Here is a 20529-nt window from a genome sequence, read left to right as displayed (position 1 = left end):
GCAAATCAAGGTTCACATGCTACGAGGACAGAACTCTTCTTCACATTTGTCTATTAAAATTCTTTCCTGGGATCCCTGGGTGGCGCAGCGGTTTGGCGCCTGCCTTGGGCCCAGGGCGCGATCCTGGAGACCCAGGATCGAATCCCACGTCGGGCTCCCGGTGCATGGAGCCTGCTTCTCCCTCTGCCTATGTCTTTGCCTCTCTTTCTCTCTCTCTGTGACTATCATAAATAAATAAAAATTAAAAAAAAATAAAATTCTTTCCTTTCAAAACTTAGCTTAATTTGCACTTTTCCTGTGAAGGCTTCTGCCAACCAGCCAACCAGAAGTCCTCCTCTCCCCCTTCTTTCTTTCTATCTTTCATGTTGCAGGACATCTTTGGAAGGCCCAAGGCTCTGCCTGATTTGTGCCTCTGGTCTTAAAAAGTTCAGAATATGGTATCTGAGAACTTTCTGGAAATGCCTCCACTTGTTGTTTTTGTTTTTGCCCAATGGCTTAACAAAAAATGAGTTAATGATTCTAAAACTATCTTGAACGCCGTCTTGGAGTCTAAGAGCCAGAAAGAAGAGAAAGTGCTTCCTTCATAGGTCAATCGAAGGGCTCTTTTGGGATAGGTGGAATGTCATGGCATCGTGCCTCACATTTAATAATTTCCTCTACCTCTGACTGTTTTTACTTTCTAGATTTCTGAATTGAACTCTGTGAGATATACTTAATTTAGGTCCTAGACAAAAGAGTCCACTAATGGAAGGGTCCATCCAGGAACAAACACTTTAGGATTCTCTCTTTCTCTCCCTCTGCCCCTCCCCTCCTAAAATAAAAAAGGAAAAACAACAATATAATTAAGAAAAGGACATAAAGGGCAGCCCTGGTGGCTCAGCGGTTTAGTGCCGCCTTCAGCCCAGGGCGTGATCCTGGAGACCCGGGATTGAGTCAGGCTTCCTGCATGGAGCCTGCTTCTCCCTGTGTCTCTGCCTCTCTCTCTCTGTGTCTCTCTCGAATAAATAAAATCCTTAAAAAAAAAAGAAAGAAAGAAAGAAAGAAAGAAAGAAAGAAAGAAAGAAAGAAAGAAAGAAAGAAAGAAAAGAAAAGAAAAGAAAAAAGAAAGAAAGGACATAAAATATCTGTTTAATATTATCTCAGTTTTTTTTTTTTTTTGTTTGTTTTGTTTTGTTTTGTTTTGTTTTGTTTGTTTTTTTTAAATTAAGATCTGGTTAAGATTGGCTCAAACTCCCATTCAATGAATTGAGGAAAATCTAGTACTGCTCTCAGTTTCTTCAGATTCCTGAAACTCAGGGTCCCCCTTTGGTTGTAAGCTCCTGCTTCCTCCAGGGGTGCTTATCTTGATATCTAAAGCAGATCACTCTTCTGTTCACATTGATTCAGATATGAAATTCAGCTATTCCCCCTAATTTCCACAAAAAAAGGGGCTGCACAAAGTGTTCTGTGTTTAGCAGACTCTATTAAAGTATATGGAGATGGAGACATTTACGTTAGAATAATGCAAATAGTGTTAAATTGTGTCTGTACTTCGTCAATCCTAAAATGTGCAACTTTTCACATTTTAATATCTCTGAAATAAGAATGTGCTTTACAATTGAAGGCATGTCACAGTTTAATTGTCAGGGTCTTTACTTTCATGGTGGTACATTAAATAATGGTGGATTTTACAGTCCGTAGCATCTTAGATTCAACAAAAAAAGTGAATTCTACTTCTCTGTTTTTAGAAAGTCCTCTGGTGGGACACCTGGGTGGCTCAGCGGTTAAGCACATCTGCCTTCAGCTCAGGGCATGATCCTGGAGTACTGGGTTCGAGTCCCTCATCAGGTTCCCTGCATGGAGCCTGCTTCCCCCTCTGCCTATGTCTCTGCCTCTCTCTTTCTGTGTCTTTCAAGAATAAATAAGTAAAATCTTAAAAAAAAAAAGTCCTCTGGTGATTTTTACTATTTGAGCTCCACCTTCTTTTCGTGGTGCTTGGATCCAGTCTGGTGCCCCATATCACATTTCTTCAGCCCACCTCTGATTTCAGCAATAATTGCAGCGATTTGCATGCCAGCTCATACTAACAATTTTGCTTTGAATGGGCTGCGTGTCTTTCCACTTTCTGCTGTAGATAAATCTGCCCAGCCTAGCACAGCTCAGGAGTGTGGGTGTTAACATCCCCGGGGCAACCTTCAACTAGTACTAGTCAGGAGCAGGTGGGGAAATGCCTCTGCCTCCCTTCCTCGTAGGAATAATTCAGGGAGGAATCTTGTCAGCTGCTTAGGAGGTTCTGCACAAATCAGGCCCACAGAGACAACACACCTTAGACCAGCTTTTGCACATTCTCTTTCTCATTCCTGCTCCCTGGGAACCACCTCTCAAATAAATTACCTGCATGGGAATCCTCGATTTGGGCTCTGTTTCTTGTTTTGTTCTGTTTTGTTTTGGTGGGAGAGGGGGACTCAAGCTGGGGCTCTCTTTGTGTTCTCCCTCCCAGGGCTCCCTCTTTCCATTCCTTACATCCAGACTCAACACACGCTCTACTTTTGCATGTTCAAGATTTCAATGGCATTTTTGAAAGAATTGTTGTAAAACTTTACCAGATTTTGTCCAGGGAAAAGGGTAGGGTTTTTGTTTGTTGCTTTGTTTTTTTTGTTGTTGTTGTTGTTGTTTTTGTTTTGTTTTTTTTTTTGGTTTTTCAGCTTGCATTCCTATAGAAAGAAAAACTATACGGATCTATACTAAATGTCAATGGTTATAAGATGGAAGATTGGGTGATATAATTTTTTTTTCTTTCTGTTCCTTAGTATTTTCTAAAATTTTTGAGGTGAAAATGTCTTAATTTTATAGTAAAGAAAAAATATTAAGTTAATATAAAAATTTGGTCAAACCAACTTTTTTCCCTTAAAGAATAACTTTGTTGAGGTTATAATTTACATACCATAAATTCATCCATTTAAGTATATTGATGGGAGAATGGAGGACTAGCTGAGGACAAAGCACAAGCCTGGGGCAGCACATTGACAAGTCCTTGAAACAGAGTGACCTTCCTCTACCGACTCAACTGTCTCGTTGCTAAGGGCAAAAGGCAATCTTAGCCCGACCCCCAGGATCCTGTAAGTCTACTTTAAAGTTTAAAAATTTATTTAGAAATGTCCTTTATCCCTAAATCCCCAAGATACGTGTTGGCAATCATTCCCCAAGCACATGGCCCACCGATATGGATTTGAAGGGTCTCATGACTCAGGTTTTATTAGATGGTAAATAATACCATATTTCCAATAATAGCTAGCCCTCTCAAGGTCCTGGAAACCTTGCTTCCAAAATTCCTTAAAGAGTACTTTTATTCCCAAACCGCGCCCAACTCCCAGGTATATAATCAGTCCCTCTTCACAGGCCCAGGGCAGCAGCTCTTCCTGCCCATGAGTCCTGTCCCCATGCTTTAATAAAACCAATAAAACCACCATTTTGCACCAGAGTGTCTCAAGAAACTTTCTTGGTTGTTAGCTCCGGACCTCACCTATATTCCAAAACTTCATCATACAATTCAATGATGTTTAGTTTTAGATTTAGATTTACCAAGTTGGGTAGGGACCACCATTTTGGGGCAGTCCACCCCAAAATGTATCATTTTGGCATGTAGATTACTTTAAGCTGAAAACAATCAAGACCCAAAAGACTCAGAAAGAAACTTTTTGACTTTCTTCCAAATGTCTAAGAAGAATTTAGATAGAGGACCTGTTCCAAGAAGGGAGGTATCGCCATGGATAACTATAGTATATAAAATGAACTAAGGGTTGTAAACAGCGAGGAATTTAGCGGTCTGTTTGTTAAAATTCCTCTTTATGTCCCATTGGTTCTGAAGGGCCCAACAAACATTTGCTTATTAATATTTATTTTTTTTCATCTCTCTGTGAATTGCTTTCCTTCTCTTTGAAGTCCCAGACTCCTACACCACTTTCCTTAGTTCCAGATGACTTATATACTTCATTTTTCCCTATCTTTGGTATCTCATGTCTGGGTGGATTTCCCATACATATACAATGAAATTTGATTTTCTCCTGTTAATCTGTTTCATGTCAGTTTAATTCTTAGATTGGCTAGAAGAAATTTGAATGATAGAGTAAAATTTTTTCCTCCTCAACATGTGCAACCATCACCATATCCAGTTTTAGAACGTTTTCTTCTCTCTAATAAGATCCTTCATATCTGTTGACAGTTAATCCCCATTTCCACCCTTAACTGTAAGACAAACATGATATAGTTTTTGAATGTAGGTGAGATCCAGAGCTGAGGACCAAGAAAGAATTCATGAGTTGTCTTTGGTGCAAAAAGGTGGTTTTATTAAAAGCACAGGGACAGGACCCATGGGCAGAAAGAGCTGCTGCACCAGGGTTGTGAGGAATGGTTGATTATACACGTGGGAGTTTCAGGTAAGGAAAAAGGGAGTGTCCAAAAGAATTTTCATATGCTGAAGAGGACCTACAACATATTGGAGACCTTGCCATTGCCAAGTTAAGGTTGTTTCTCCCTCTAGCAAAGTATTAACATTAAGACAGTTGGATCTTTACTTTTGGGAGTTAGGTTATTGATAAGAATGCTTTTTTTTTTCTCGTAAACCACTAAGACATTTGTAAACTGAGGGAGGCTCACATCTTTCTGGACTGTGATCTCTATTAGTTAGTCATTTGTTTTTCCTTCCTGTAGCTTTAGGGCAGGCAGGAGTGCCTGAGGAATGTCACATATATCTCACCTGGATTTGCCTTTCCTAGACATTTCATGAGAATTGAATCATAATCTTTTGTGTTTGGCTTCTTTTATTTAGCACAATGTTTTTAAAGTTCATTCATGTTGTAGCATGTATCTATATTTTACTTTTTATTAGTGTTGGTATTCCATTATGGATATACCACATTTTGTTTATTCCTTCATCAGTTGATGGACATTTGGGCTTTTCTCACTTTTGACTATTATGAATAATGGTGCTGTGAATGTTAATGTACACATCTTTGTGTGAACATGTTTTTTTCTAGTGTAGATATGTAGGAATGGAATTTTTTTAAAAAAGATTTTATTTATTTATCCATGAGAAACACAGAGAGGAGAGAGAGAGAGGCAGAGACACAGGCAGAAGGAGAAGCAGGCTCCATGCAGGGAGCATGATGCGGGATTCAATCCAGGGTCTCCAGGATCACACCCTGGGCTGGAGGGGGCGCTAAACCGCTGAGCCACCCGGGCTGCCCCAAGAGATTTTATTTATTTTTGAAAGACAGAGAGAGAGGCAGACATAGGCAGAAGGAGATGCAGGCTCCCCTCAAGGAGCCTGATGCGGGATGTGATCCCCAGGACCTGGGGATCACAACTTGAGCCAAAGGCAGACACTCAGACCCTGAGCCACCCAGGTGCCCCAGAAATGGAATTTCTATATGTATCTTTTAAAGAAACTGCAAAACTCTTTTTCAAAGTGGCTGTACTATTTGTATTCCCATCAGCAGTGTATGAGAATTTGTTTCTTCACATCCTTACTGACACTTGACATGTTGATGGCAGCCATCCTAGTGGACAGGAAGTGGTTTCTCATTGTGGTGTTAATGTGCATTTCCCTAATGACTAATGATATTAAGCATCTTTTTTTTCTTTCTTTAAAAATTTTTTTTTTTTTGAGAGAGTGCACAAGCGGGGGAGGGGAGAGGGAGAAGAGACTCTTCACAGAGTCCTGCCCAAGGACACATGGGGCAGTGTTGATCCTGGGACTCCAGGATCACTCCCTGGGCTGAAGGCAGGTGCTCAACCACTGAGCCACCCAGGCATCCCTTGAATTTTGATTAAGTCCAATTTATTTATTTATTTTAATGGGTCATGCTTCTGGGATTGTGTCTAAAAAGTCTTTGCATAACCCAAGGTCTTGACATAAACCCAAGATTTATAGCTTTAGCTTTTTTTTTTTTAATTTTTTTATTTATGATAGTCACAGAGAGAGAAAGAGAGAGAGGCAGAGACACAGGCAGAGGGAGAAGTAGGCTCCATGCACCGGGAGCCCAATGTGGGATTCAATTCCGGGTCTCCAGGATCACGCCCTGGGCCAAAGGCAGGCGCCAAACCGCTGCGCCACCGAGGGACCCCCCACCCTTTTTTTTTTTAAAGTAATCTCTGTGCCCAACGTGGGGCTTGAATTCATGACCCTGAGATCAAGAGTTGTACGCTCTATCAACTGAGACAGCCAGGCACCCCAGCTTTAGCTTTTACATTGATGTCTCTGATCCATTTTGAATTAATTTTTTTTAAGATTTTTTTTTTTTACTTATTTATTCATAGAGACACAGAGAGAGAGAGAGAGGCAGAGACACAGGCAGAGAGAGAGAGAGGCAGAGACACAGGCAGAAGGAGAAGCAGGCCCCATGCAGAGAGCCTGACGTGGGACTCATCCAGGGTCTCCAGGATCACGCCCTGGGCTGCAGGCGGCACTAAACCGCTGCGCCACCGGGGCTGCCCTAATTTTTATATATAGAGTGAGATAAGGGTCTACATGCATTATTTTGCATGTGGATATCCAATTGTCCCAGAACCATTTCCTAAAGACTCTTCTATCAAACAGCATTTGTCAAAAATCAATTGGTCATAAATACAAGGGTTTATTTCTGAATTCTCAAATCTGTTCTTTTGATCTGTGTTTATCCTTATGTTAGTATCAAACTGTTCTGATAACTGTAGCTTATATTAAGTTTTAAGATTTGGAAATAAAAGCTCTTCAACTTTGTTCTTTTTCAAAATATTTTGGCTATTCTGTGTATTTTGGATTTCTATACACATTTTAGATACAGCTTGTCAATTTATGCAGAAAAGATGTGCTGGAATTTTGATGGACATTGAGTTTAATCTATAAATCAATTTCAGGGAACTGCCATATTAACAATATTGAGTGTTCCAATCATTGAACATGGAGTATCTCTCCATTTATTTAAATCAAGTTTAATTTCCCTCAATGTTGTTTTGAAATTTTCAGTGTACAAGTCTTGTACTTCTTTTGCTAAATGTATTCATAAGTATTTTATTCTTCTTAGTACTGTGAATGGAATTGTTTTCTTATTTTTATTTTCAGATTGTTCATTCTCATATGTAGAAATAGAATTCATTTATTTTTTTTTTGAATTCATTTATTTTCATATATTAATCTTGTATTCTGCAACCTTGCTCAACTTGCTTATTAATTATAATAGGGGTTTGTGTGTATATGTGTGCATATATATTTTGTGCATATGTGTGTGCATATATTCCTTGGGATCTTCCATATACAGAATCATGTTGTATGTCAAATAAGGACAGTTTTACTTTTCCCTTTTCTTTTTTTTTTTTCTTGTGATTGTACAGGCTAGAACCTGCAGTATGATGTTGAATAGAAGTTGCAAGAGCTGACATTCTTACATTATTTTTTCGGCATTAAGTATGATGTTAGCACTAATACAAAAAGAGATATGCCCCCCTATGTTTATTGTAGTATTCTTTACAATATCCAAAACATGGAAGCAACCTAAGTGTCTAGTGATACATGAATGGATAAAGAAGATGTAGTATATATACAAAATGGATTTTTACACAGGCATAAAAAGAATAAAAGAAATCTTGTCATTTGCAACATGGATGTATCTACAGGGTATAATGCTAAGTGAAATAAGTCAGTCAAATACAAATATCATATGATTTCACTCATATGTGGGATTTAAGAAACAAATGAACAAAGAAAAAAGACACAAAAACCCCAGACTTTTAAATACTGAGAACTGGTGGTTACCAAAGGGAGGTAAGTAGGGGGATGGGTGAAATAGGCGATGAGGATAAGAATATACATATCATGAGAGCACTCAGTAATAAATGGAATTATGAGTCACTGTATTACATACCTGAAACTAATATAACACTGTATGTTAATTATATTGGAATTAAAACGTAAATTAAAAAAATATATTAGCTGTAGGTTTTTCATAGATGCCCTTTACTACATTGAAGAAGTTCTCTTCTTTTTCAAGTTTATTGAGAATTTTTATTATGAATTGGATTTTGTCTAATGCTTTTTCTATATCTATTGAAATTATTGTGTGGTTTTTATCCTTTATTTTATTAATATAGTATGTTAATTTATCTTATAATATTAAACTATCTTTACATTGCTGGTTTGAATGCCACTTGATCAGAGTATATAATCCTTTGTATATGTTGCTGGATTCAGGATCAATCTGACTTTGGAAGAAATGCAGAAATTAGTCAAGTGAAGCAGTCTCTACAAAATCTTGTTTTTAATGATATTTTTTAAAAATTAGAAAGTTCAGTTATCAGTATCTTTTGTCATTAGGACTAGTAACCCAAAAGATTGAAACACTTCACAAATATAATCTATGTTGCAATTAACAATGTAGAATGTGTTTTGAAACTATACATTCTTCTAATGTTAAACAAATATTTTATTCACCTGGATAAGGAGGACTCATTTCAATTTTGTGATACCTGCCTATTCATTTATTTTTTCTTTTAATATTTTAATTATTCATTTTAAGAGAGAGAGAGCCTGTGTGTGTGAGTGGAGGGAGGGGCAGATGCAGAGGGAGAGAGGTTACCTCCCATGCTGAGTGCAGAGCCCAACGTGGGGCTTGATCCCACAACTGTGAGATCATGACATGAGCCGAAATTAAGAGTCGGGTGCTCAACTGCCGGAGCCACCCAGGTGCCCCTTATTCATTTCTTAGTGGTATATTTTGAAACTATAATTCATTTTATTTCATTACTACAATTAAAGGCTCAAAGTCTCTTATGACCTTTCTGAAAGACAAAAACTCAGAAAATTCAAACTGCAATTTTCATATCTAGCTCTTGTTTTGAACAGTGAACATTATGGATTTATCCCCATTTTCATCCTTGTCTTTCAAAATGAGTTTGAAAAGATCGTTCTCTTTTTTACAAGCTAGAAAGTGTCCTTTGTACAATGAAGACTCAAATTGTATCTTATCATCATGGCCTGGAACACTTCTCTGAAAGAATATGATGTCATTTCCTTCATCATTGATACTATCCGGAGGACTCATTTTCTACAGAGGGAAAAAAAAAAAAACATGGTTCAATTTTTTAAGGGCATGAACAGTTTGAATACATGTGATTTATTTTGAAGTTTATCACTACACAGAACTAAAGAAGTTTTTATTCTCATGAGTTAAGAAAAAACAAACCTTTCAATGTAAGATTACTGATCTCTTCTCCCTCTTATTTTTTTTATTTTTTTATTTATGATAGTCGCACAGAGAGAGAGAGAGAGAGAGGCAGAGACACAGGCAGAGGGTCTTCTCCCTCTTAATTCCAAATCTATTCTCCCTGTTTACTCTGGCTTTTCCCACCATTGAATGCACATTCAGGTTTAGGCTTGTAGTTTCTTTTTTCCTCTTCCCTGAGTGGAGTCCATATCTGGTCAAGACGAAGTAGAGTTCCAGCACAGACCAGCTGTTTGTGCTGTTAGTTCCTGTTTTCTTCAACCATTCACAGCTAAACAAGTTGATAACACCACTCCTAGGCATAGACTAGCTCTTGTGAGCCAAATGTGAGAGAGGCAGAAAGCTGCAAGCATCTTAGCTTCCTTCTTCCTTCAGTGGGGCCGAGGACTGAAACTTGCTATAAATAGATCCCCTACTTGTACTGGGGCAATGCCTTGGGTTCCAGTATAGCCTTGCTTATTGGCTGAGACAGTACTTTTGCTCTGCCAAGCACTCTAGTTCCATAGTAGATTTCAATTTTTATCCTGACATTGGCTGGGTCCTACCCTGAACCAAATGTTGACTCCTATATCTTTCAGCCACAGCATAAGGTTTTCTCAAGGATAGCTAGATCATTTGAGACTATAATCCTGCTGGTCACCCAACTGTACTTTTCCTATTATTGCATCATATTTACTTCTTGGGATGGGCTAGAAAATGTGAGGATCACCTGAGATTCTTTCCATGTTAATCCCAGAGCCAGCAGACATTTTGATTTTAATTTTGAACCCTTGGTAGCAAAGATTACCCTGATCCTGTCTAAGGAACTGATGGAAAGACCTCCAGACCCAAAATAGCATTCCAGCATCCTCTCAAGATACCTGAAAGAATCTGAGTGGAGGGGGCTACCTCCAAACTTCACAATCAGTGGAATTTATAGTTCTAACTGACCTTTGTCCTTTTTCAACAAATGAGAGTCCTGAACTGATGACAGTATAAACGAGTTCACTCCAAGCTCATAATTCTATGCCTGTCTACAATATACCAGAATTTAGGAAGAGACCCCAAACTGAGGGAGCCAATTTGGGACTAAGCTAAAGTCTAATGTATAAGTAATAGATCATTCCTAGTTAAAACTCCAAGAGGTCTAGAAATATTAGAGAGAGGTAAACCTTTTAGTTCAAATCTAGTGTGGAAAGTTATTGTTGAAGGTAGAGGTGTGGATAAGCAGAATAGGTGATCTCTAACTAGTTCGATGTCCTATTTCAGAACAAAGGCAAGGAAATCTTGGGGCAGTGGCTCTCCTTGGTTTTAATATTGATTATTCAGAGCCCTCTTTGAGAAGGTGCACAAGTGGACATGGAAACAATCCCAATGACCTTGGCGAACCCTCAACTTGGAAAGGTCTACCTGGTGAAACTTGGGTGCTCCAAGGGCCTAAAGTATTCTTTACATCAGGAGGAATTGAATCTGAACCCAGGGAAAGGGAAGCTTGACCTAACATCTAATTATTTTGGTCCTCTCCCAAGTGCACTAGTAAATCTGAGAGAACCCTGACCCTGCCTGTAGTATAAACAAAAAATAGACACTGACAGTAAGCTCTTGAAGCAAATCCCTCTTGGTGTCATGAAGGTTCCTGCCCAAAGAAAATCGGGGATAACCAGAAGCACTAGGACTTTATAGCTAGTAACCAATCCAGAAAGGTGAGCACATAATGGCAGCCAGTTGTGTCTTACAATCTAGAATTTAGTCTATATTTATAATCATGACTAAAATCCTTATTAATGGGTGGAAGACAGATTAAAGAACATGCATTAAAAATTGTCCTAGGGATCCCTGGGTGGCTCAGCGGTTTAGCACCTGCCTTCAGCCCAGGTATCACAAAAAAAAAAAAAAAAAAAAAAAGAAAGAAAAGGTGTTCAAGTAATGATACACCCATTAAAAAAATTTAAAAAATAAAATAAAATAAAACTGTTCCTAAATCCCTCCTTCCCACTAAGTATCACCTGAGTCCTTCCATTTGCTATGAAGCTAATGAAATTTAAATGTCAGAGCCCCTCACTTGTCTTCCTAAAGACCTTTTCTTTCTTTCTTTTTTAAGATTTTATTTATTTGTTCATGAGAGACAGAGAGAGAAAGAGGCAGAGACACAGGCAGAGGGAGAAGCAGGCTCCATGCAGGGAGCCTGACATGGGACTCAATCCTGGGTCTCCAGGATCAGGCCCTGGGCTGAAGGCAGCGCTAAACCACTGAGCCACCGGGCTGCCCAGGCCTTTTCTTATTTGAAATAAACCATCAACTTTATTACTTTGGTGATTTTTTATATTCTCTTTCTTTAAAAGGGCTGCCCAAATTATAGAAGCTTCAGGCTCTCGAAGACCTGGATTTGCCTAGTTCCTACTCTACGCTGAGTATTATTTCCATCTTAACATCCTCCCCAGTCTCTCTCAACAAGACTGCTTACAGGTTAGGTTCATCCGTTTCTGAATCTGCCTCCACAACTGAATTAGTTGTCCTCTACCCCAGAAGGCTGGAGCTTAGTCAAGTCCCTCCTTCCCTTCTGAGTTTGTTGCTAAATAATAACGTGCTTAACCCACTCCAGCTCATTTGTTAGCTCCCAGGCCTTGAAAGCCATTATGATAACTAAGCTTCCTGCCTGTCAGGTCAACATGGGAGATTCCAACTGCCACCAGAAGGGAGTGGCACTCTGGTTGGAAGGCGATGGCCTAAGGGCACAGCTAAAGTTGGAAGTATTTGTTGCATTGGTCTTCCTTGGAGGATATATTTTAATCAATTAACTAATTAATTCGAGAGAAAGGGAGAGCGCACATGAGCTGGGGTGGGGTGGGGAAGGACAGAAGGAGAGGGAGAGGGAGAGAGAGAGAAGGTAAGGTGGGATCTCACATTCCTGAGATCAGGACCTCAGCTGAAATCAAGAGTTGGACGCCTAACCGACTGTGCCACCCAGATTCTTTCTTCTTTCTTTTCTTTTTCTTTCTTTCTTTTCCTTCCTTCCTTCCTTCCTTCCTTCCTTCCTTCCTTCCTTCCTTCCTTCCTTTTCTTCTTTCTTTCTTTTTCTTTAGACAAGAGGGAGGCAGAGACACAAGCAGAGGGAGAAGCAAGCTCCTGGTTATGGAACTTGATCCCAAGACCTTAAGATCATGCCCTGAGCCGAAGGCAGATGCTCAACCACTGTGCCATCTGGGTGCCCTGGATTATATTTTAAAGTGGCTCTTTCTACCTTCCCAAAGTTAAACTAGTTATAACTAGCTTCCAGTAGGAACTGGGTGACCTTGACATCAGTTGTTTATTGGCAAATCCCCACTTAGCAAGTCTTTCATGTTGTGGATTCACCTTTGAAACACTGTCAACTTGTGAGCAAGCCCTGGCTGCTGTTATTGGGAAGAAAGTTTTCTGGGTCAGTCTGTAGCTATAGTTAATGGTTGTTTATTTGATAATACTGGAGAAAATAGAGAAAAATAATGGAGAAGAAAGAAAAATAAGCAGTGGCCAGAGGTAATTTATCTGACCTTGAGACAGATTAAAGAGCGTTCAGTTGGTTTAAGTGTCTGACTTTTGATCTCAGCTGGAGTCTTGATCTCAGGGTTGGGAGTTCAAACCCCACATTAAAATGTATTTATTCACTAAATAAATAAATAAAGAAAATAACATACACAAAGAAAGTAACATATATCAATTGAAAGTTGAAGGATGTAGCCAAGACTTAGGCTAAGAAGCAGGAACAAAATAATTAGGGATTAAAATATAAATTACATTATCATCATAATTTACAAAGTAGAGGGCTTACAGAAGGTCAGTTAGCTTCATTCTCTGTGTTAGGACTCATTCTGGAAAGTCACATGCCATTCTTTACTAATACATGATAATTCATGTCTGTATTCTATATTATTACTTTATCTATGGGTTGATTATTCAGAAGACTCTGGTTCTGAAACAAGTCTGCCCCTTCTCCCCCTATAGCAGGCTCAGAAAAACTATGATGTTATTGTAATGTTAGAGAGTCTGACAATTTTTAGTAACTATCCATTTTCATGCTTCTCTGCTTCTTGCTACTCTTGTTCTAGATAAAAGGTTGGACTGAGGATATTTGGGTTTTCAAATTTTGCACAAAAACATGACTAAAACAAATTAAGGCTCAGTCTTACCTGAAAGGAAATAGTTTTGTTCTTACAGGAGAGAGTAGACATTGTCTTATACTTCACAGAGATAGTTACTGCCAGACCTCTAGTGAGGCTATCTTTATACATATAGATGATAAATATGGTATGGGGTGCATTATCTGAAACAAACCATTAATAAAGGAAAACACTAGTTAGAAAGAAGTCTTGCAAATCAGTATTATGGAAATTAGCTTAAGGATAATCCTTAATAGACCCATTACCATTACTTTGAGGTTCAGTCAGTTCAATAGGCACCCTCACATTCTTTAAAACACATTCACAATATGTATTGTAACACAAATGATGCAACGTTTTGAGTGTTTTACAGATCCTTTGAGTTCTAAAAGATTGTTTTTAACTTTATTTATTTATTTATTTATTTATTTATTTATTTATTTATTTTAAAGATTTTATTTATTTATCCATGAGAGACAGAGAGAGAGAGAGGCAGAGACACAGGCAGAGGGAGAAGCAGGCTCCATGTAGGGAGCCTGACATGGGACTTGATCCCAGGTCTCCAGGATCAGGCCCTGGGCTGAAGGCTGCAGCGGTAAACCGCTGAGCCACCCAGGCTGCCCCTGTTTTTAACTTTAAATGCTAAGTAGAACATTTAAAAAATCTGTTAAGGTAAAAATTTAGTTTTTTTCAAAAGTGCACAGTCACTGTTTCAACTCTGCTTTAGCTCTGGTATTTAGAATTCAAACCTTGGGAGGCAAACTGATTCACTTTGTAAGGCACTCTAAGTTTCTGGCGTAAGACAGACTTACCTGAAATGCTTGTATATTTATTTTTGAGTTTTGAAAATGCCGCCAGCAATTTCAGCTATAAGCAGCAGGTATTAAGGATCTATGTAGAGATCCTATATAGTTAATGCTATTAACAAGTGAAGGGATTGATGACCTACATGTAGGGTCAACAGCAGGACCTCTAGCAATGTCTATTGCGTCTATTTTTCACCCCAACTAAAAAAATGTGGGATACCCTATCAAGTTTCTTATGAGTGAAATTATTACTACTCCTAGGACTTTTCATCTGAGGATTAGATCTATCAGAGAAAAACAGAGGTAGTTAAATGGAGTGGCTAGAAGTAGTTTATCACTTTTACGTTACAAATATATATTTTTAAAAATACCTGTACAGTCAGAATCGGGCATATCCTCAAATACAGGTTGATTTCCCTCGTTAACGAAGAGGACTTGGTCGTTCAAATTTCGTATGATTGAGAGTTTAGGTTCAAGCTTGCCAAAGTAATCTGATTCCAGGCCTTCTACAATGCACATTAAATATCCTTTAAAAATACGTTTTTCCCCCGCTAAATTTACAAATAAGCATACTATATGTCTTTCAGTTTTCAATAGCTACTGATCATAATCTGGTACAGAAGCAGCTATGATAAAGTTGCACAGTGTTTCTTTAACCCACTTCCAAGAGCACGCCCCAGTTCTTGTTATCACCCAGAACTACTCTACTTTTACAGTTTTATATTCAAATATTCTGTTTTCTAACCACAATGTCTCATTCCTTTAGCTTTCTTAAGCTTTTCCTCTACTTCAGAGTTCTGCCTCTTAAATTTTCTCCCTGTCTAACCTCTTCCTTTCTTCCCTTTCTTCTCTATGCAGCTTGGACCTCGTGGCTCATCATTTTATCTACCCCTTTGCCAGTATCTTAAATCTCGAATTTGTTTGTCCTCCTACTACAAAACCCCAAACCTGGCCGCCTGAGTGTGGCTAGCAAACAATTATAGAAATGTACAAATTGGTGCCATCACAAATTCACCGATACAATGTCAATACATTCTGTTAACACTATTTTTCCTAGTGTTCTTAAGTTTCAGTGCCTAAAATTATTTATAATAAACACATTATTTCTATAATCAGAAAACATAAAGTTCTTTTCACTTTGAGATTTAATATTCCTCCATCAATTGTATCCAGTCTGTAGCTGGCCTTGTTTCTTTCTTCCTTTTAATAGCTAAGCTTCTGGTAAGAATTGTCTGTATCACTTCCTTACCATTTACTCTTCTACTAATTGCAATCTGCCTCTGCCTCCATTTCTCCATTAAACTGCTTTCGCCGAGATCACCAAATTCCTTGTTGGCAAATGTGATAGACTTTCTGGCCCTTGGTTTTCAAGGCTGCAAAATCTAACAGGGTGCCTATGAACTCCAGCTTGAAAGGCTTTCCTGGGATTCTGTGGCATTCTCTTGGTTTTTCTCCTTCCTTTTTGGTTACTCTGTTCTTTATCAGCTTCTTTTTCTACTGCATCCTTTAAATCCTTTCCATAGAGTTTAGTCCTTGGCTTTCACTTTCTCACTCTATACATTTCCTCTGATTTGCCTTTTTAATCCGATAACTTCAGATGTCATTTCTATGCATAAGTCTCCTACATCTATATAACCAGCCCAGATTTTCATCCCGAGCTCCAAACTTTATGTCCAAGGGTCTACTGGACATTTCCACTAGGATTACCCACAGACAAGATCCAAAACTAAATTGATGTCTTTCTCTTTGCTCTGCAAACCTCTTTACCCTATTCTTCCTCTTGTGTTTCCTATTTAACTGAATGGTAGAAATTGCCTACGTGAAAAAAATGTAGCCATCATCTTTTCTTTCTCTCCCCAGCCCCAATCATGTCCTGTTGATTCTCTCAAATATTTCTAAAATCCCTCCACAGCTCTTCATTGGTACCTGCTGTGCCTACCTTAATTCATGTCACCATCATTTCTTACAGGGACTGCAATAATAGCCTCTTAATTGGTATCCCCATGTCCGTACATCAGTTCTTTATATTGAAGCCAGGAGGAATTAAAATTCAATTTTAATTAAAGTTGAAATTCAGAGAGATGATCATATTATCTCTGAATTTTAACGAGGCACATAGCCACTCAGAATAAAGATTAAATTTTCCAGATTTCCTCACAGCTGGTGTGACCACATGACTAAATTCTAATGGATGGAATATGAGTGCAGTTGATGTGTGTGACTTCTAAGAAGAGCCTTGAAAAGGAATGGGGTTTTCTTCCCCTTATTTTGAATCCTTTCTTGCTGGCTGGGATACGGACCCAGGAAATGTGGTAATGCTTTTCGAGTATGTGAATGTGTTCAATAACCTAGGGATGCTGGAATAACAAGAGAGAAGAAACTTGAGGTCCCAACATCATTAGGCAGTATCTAGCCATACTAATCCTAAATTACTGACTTGGACTTGTGTTTGACAGAAGCATTTCCTATCTTATTCAGTTACTATGTTTTTGGATCTCCTTGTTATGGCAAACCACTCTGAATACCAGATCATGTACACTGTGCACAATGAACCCCTATTATCCCAAAGATAAGGTCCAAATTCCCTATCTTGGAATAAGGGAACCTTCTTTATCTGCGCCCTATTATCATTCTTCTCTCACCATTCTCCTACTCCCATTCTGAGTTACTTTTAATTCCTCATAGCTGCCATGCTTTCTTTCATATCTTGGCCTTTGCATGTGGTCTTTTCCCTACCTAGAATACTTCCTCTTGGCTAACTCCTATTCACTCTTTAAATCTGTCCCTCCTTCAAAGTGCCCTCCCAGAATCTACTGGACTAAATTAGGTGCCCGTTTTATGTGCTCCCTTTGTGCCTCTGTAACACTTAACATATTGTATTCCAATTGCCTTCCTGATGTGCTTGCTACTTTCTGTGGGAACCATGTTTTGCTCACCATTGTATCCTACTGCTTAACATAGTGCCTGGGATATAGGTATCAATATTTATTGAATTAAGTAAGTGGAGAGTAGGGCAATCTTTAAGAAACATGAGGGGTTATATGCCAATTATATCTCAGTAAAGCTGGGGGGGGAAAAGAAACATGAAAAAGTAGTATTTTTTTTTTCAAATAAATTGCCATCTTCTATTTCCAGTTCAGTAGGATTACTTTAAGAATGGGAAAAGTGCTATTTTTAAGGAAAAGTATGAGAAACTATACTGTGGACTTTAATAACCTGGGGGTCTGTTAGAGGGTCACAGGCCAGACATGGGTATGATCTTACCTAAATACCAGAAGGACAAGGCCTGGGTGCATTCACATCTTAATAAGACTCAGTGACTTAGCCTCATAATTCTGCTTGCTCCACCCTTCCCCAGCTCATCTATTTCCAGAAATCTCTGGCTCCTGGGCACCTCCCAGGCTTTTTCCCAAAGCATTTCTGAGAGAGAGGGTTGAAGAAGGAAGATTTTCTTGATTTTGGACAACTCTCATGCTTCAATCCCTTTTTCCTCCAGAGAATCCATGATTTCCTGCTAATCTCAGGATCTGTATAACAGGCAAAGTCTACTTTGTAGATTCTAAGGGCTAGAGAATTTCCTAAGGTGTAGAGAGAAACATATTTTGCTAGAGGTTCCTTTTGTATCCCTTAGGGTTATCTTTATTCCAAGGCTGTTCTTTGGGGTCCATATTCCTTTGAGGGAAGATTCGCTTCTCAAATATACTGGTACCAGTTTCTCTCAGCTGAGAGTGGTGATATGAGTGTGTCTGACAGACACTCAAGTAGTTACTTATTTCACAAAGAAAGAGAAATAAATTTATACTTTACCATCACTTTCCGCTAAAGGAGAAAAAAGAGAAACAAAATATGTTAAGTTCTATATTTCAATTCAGAATATTTTTTACCCTATCATTTCATTGCTCTCCTGTCACTCCCCAAAATTTAACCACTATCTTACCAGTGATGGCCTTTGTGGAACTCCATCAGAAATATTATATAATCATCTTAAAGGTCCCATAAAATGAAGCTCATTAGACTTAGTGTGTTCCCAGGTAAATTAGATATAAAACCTATATCCAGGGTTTATAAATTTAAATTTTCAGTTAAAATGAAATTTTATAAAATGAGAGATTTACTCTTAAGTTTATTGTTTCTTTTTAAAAATATTTTATTTATATATTTGACACAAGAGAGAGAGAGAGAGAGCACAAGCAGGGGGAGCAGCAGACAGAGGAGAGGGAGAGGGAGAAGCAGGCTCCCCAGTGGAACAGTGAACCTGATGCAGGCTGGATCCCAGGACCCTGGGATCATGACCTGGGCTGAAGGTGGATGCTTAACAGACTGAGCCACCCAGGTGCCCCAGGTTTATTATTTCAATGGAAAAGTCACCTGGGGATTTTCTACAAAGCTTTCAAATGAAGTCAGCCTTTCAAGTGAAGCCCAACTGCCCAGGGAAGATTAGTCATTAGCACCTGTTTTTATTTGTCAAATATGTTTACCTAAAATGGTGAAACTCACTCACAGAACTCTAGATCTAAGGTATTTCTTATATGATTTGCAGTTTGTTTTGGGAAATTATATTCCCTGAATGTACCCAATTTTGTGGGATTTTCATGATGTGTACCTGAAAGCCACCTTGAGTTAGCTACTGTTAAAAGTGCCAGGATTTATGGTGGGATGAGGTGCTAGGATGTTGGACATATTGTGGTTAATTTCTAGAGGCCCAATATTTTTTCTCTTCCGAGAAGAGTGTCATTACAGAGAGTATTACAATGCAATTTGGTGACAAAAAAGAGGCACTTAATAGTTCACCTCACAACATCTTTTCTAGCTGCATACATTTCTGAACCCTCATTTGGCCTATTGCCATAAGCTTACCTTTAAAGTACAGTGTATTGTTAACAAATTTCATTTTCACAAGATTGATGCAATTGTCTTCTATTAGGTTAGTAGCCATCTTTATTCCTAATGAAAGCAAAGCATTGAAAAGGTAGTGGTTGATACATATATATAAAAAGAATTTTTACTATTTACTGCCTTGTACTACCCTGAATTCAGAAGTCAGTGTTATCACCCGGCATGCTGATGAACACTTTGGACACTTAATAAATGCTTGGATCTTTGGCTTATGAATACACATATTCAAATGTTCTCTTGCCAACCATCAGATATTTGGAATCTAGAAAGTGTCTTTTCATAAAACAGTGTTATAAAGGATGGATAAGTGGCCCGCTACTGAACTGAAATATTGTCCTAGTATCTTGGGAGAAATAGAATATCAATATAAATATAAGATGCCTGTCATTTAACTACAGATTGGCTCTGTCTTTCAACCAAAAGGATCACGTGCATGGGGATTCAACGGGATCACTTCATTGTCAAAATACTTAAAGTGAGACAATGATAAAAATGGTCCCTTCACTTGGCAGTGAGGGTGAGGCTTGTCATCTGGTGGCTCTTTTTCTCTCTACACAGCAGCAGCAGCAGCAGCAGTTTTAGATCTGGAATTTGGCTTATACTATGCCTTTTACACAAATAATATGTAAATATACAGTATTTCTGTAAAAAACAACAACAAATAATATAGGCCTTGAAAATGTTAAAACTTTTCTGTGCTCTTCTCTTGTGTCCCTACTCTACTCCACTCCACTCCAATATAGTATGTTCCTTCCAGACCTTTGTCTATGAAGCAGGGAAATTTGTGAACTTGGATGGGAGAAAAATTTACATATTTATTTTTACCAGTTTCTAACTGACATTTAGCAGTTCCTTCCATTATGGTGTAGGAAACAAACAAATTATTGGCAGTACCTGTAATGTCATTAATAGAAATACATATTTCCTATTGTGTTATCTTGAGATCTTGAAATAAGGTTTGAAATATACAGAAGTGATTGGTCCTCCCAGTAGATTTTGTAATTTATGTGTTAATGAAGAAGCACATAATTATACTATATCAAAATTTGTTAAATTTTTTTTGATAACTCCATTTTGATACAATAGATTTCCTTTATAGTCCAGTATTTAATGTTATGCATGTAAAGATATTATTTTGAGAAGAGATCCATAAATTGCACCAGATTGTGGGTCCATGACACAGAAATGGTTAAGAGGTTCTATCTACTCCAGAGTTCAGCAGTACCTTGGATCCCCCCCCCCTTTTTTTTTTTTAAGATTTTATTTATTTATTCATGAGAGACACAGAGAGAGAGCAGAGACCTAGGCAGAGGGAGATGCAAGCTCTATGCAGGGAACCTGATGTGGGATTTGACCCCGGGACTCCAGGATCATGCCCTGAGCTGAAGGTAGACGCTCAACTGCTGAGCCACCCTGTCGTCACAGTACCTTGGATTCCTGAGGGTAGTTATGATTGGGACTCTAAGGGAGGTGGTT

The 20529-nt window shown here is 38.5% G+C and overlaps 1 protein-coding gene across 1 annotated transcript; it reads right to left on the bottom strand.

Moving 5' to 3' along the window:
- Positions 1-8837: 8837 nt before the first annotated feature.
- IL18 (interleukin 18) lies at positions 8838-19093 on the bottom strand. Its single transcript, NM_001003169.1, is given in 5 exon segments — positions 8838-9059; positions 13382-13515; positions 14529-14663; positions 17965-17976; positions 19015-19093. Coding segments are annotated over 5 exon segments (582 nt in total).
- Positions 19094-20529: the final 1436 nt, after the last annotated feature.

The sequence above is a fragment of the Canis lupus genome, chromosome 5, assembly GCF_011100685.1.
Source record: "Canis lupus familiaris isolate Mischka breed German Shepherd chromosome 5, alternate assembly UU_Cfam_GSD_1.0, whole genome shotgun sequence".
Lineage (NCBI taxonomy): Eukaryota > Metazoa > Chordata > Mammalia > Carnivora > Canidae > Canis > Canis lupus.
The sequence above is the reverse complement of the archived record's forward strand: the minus strand, read 5'-3'. Positions and strand labels throughout refer to the sequence as shown.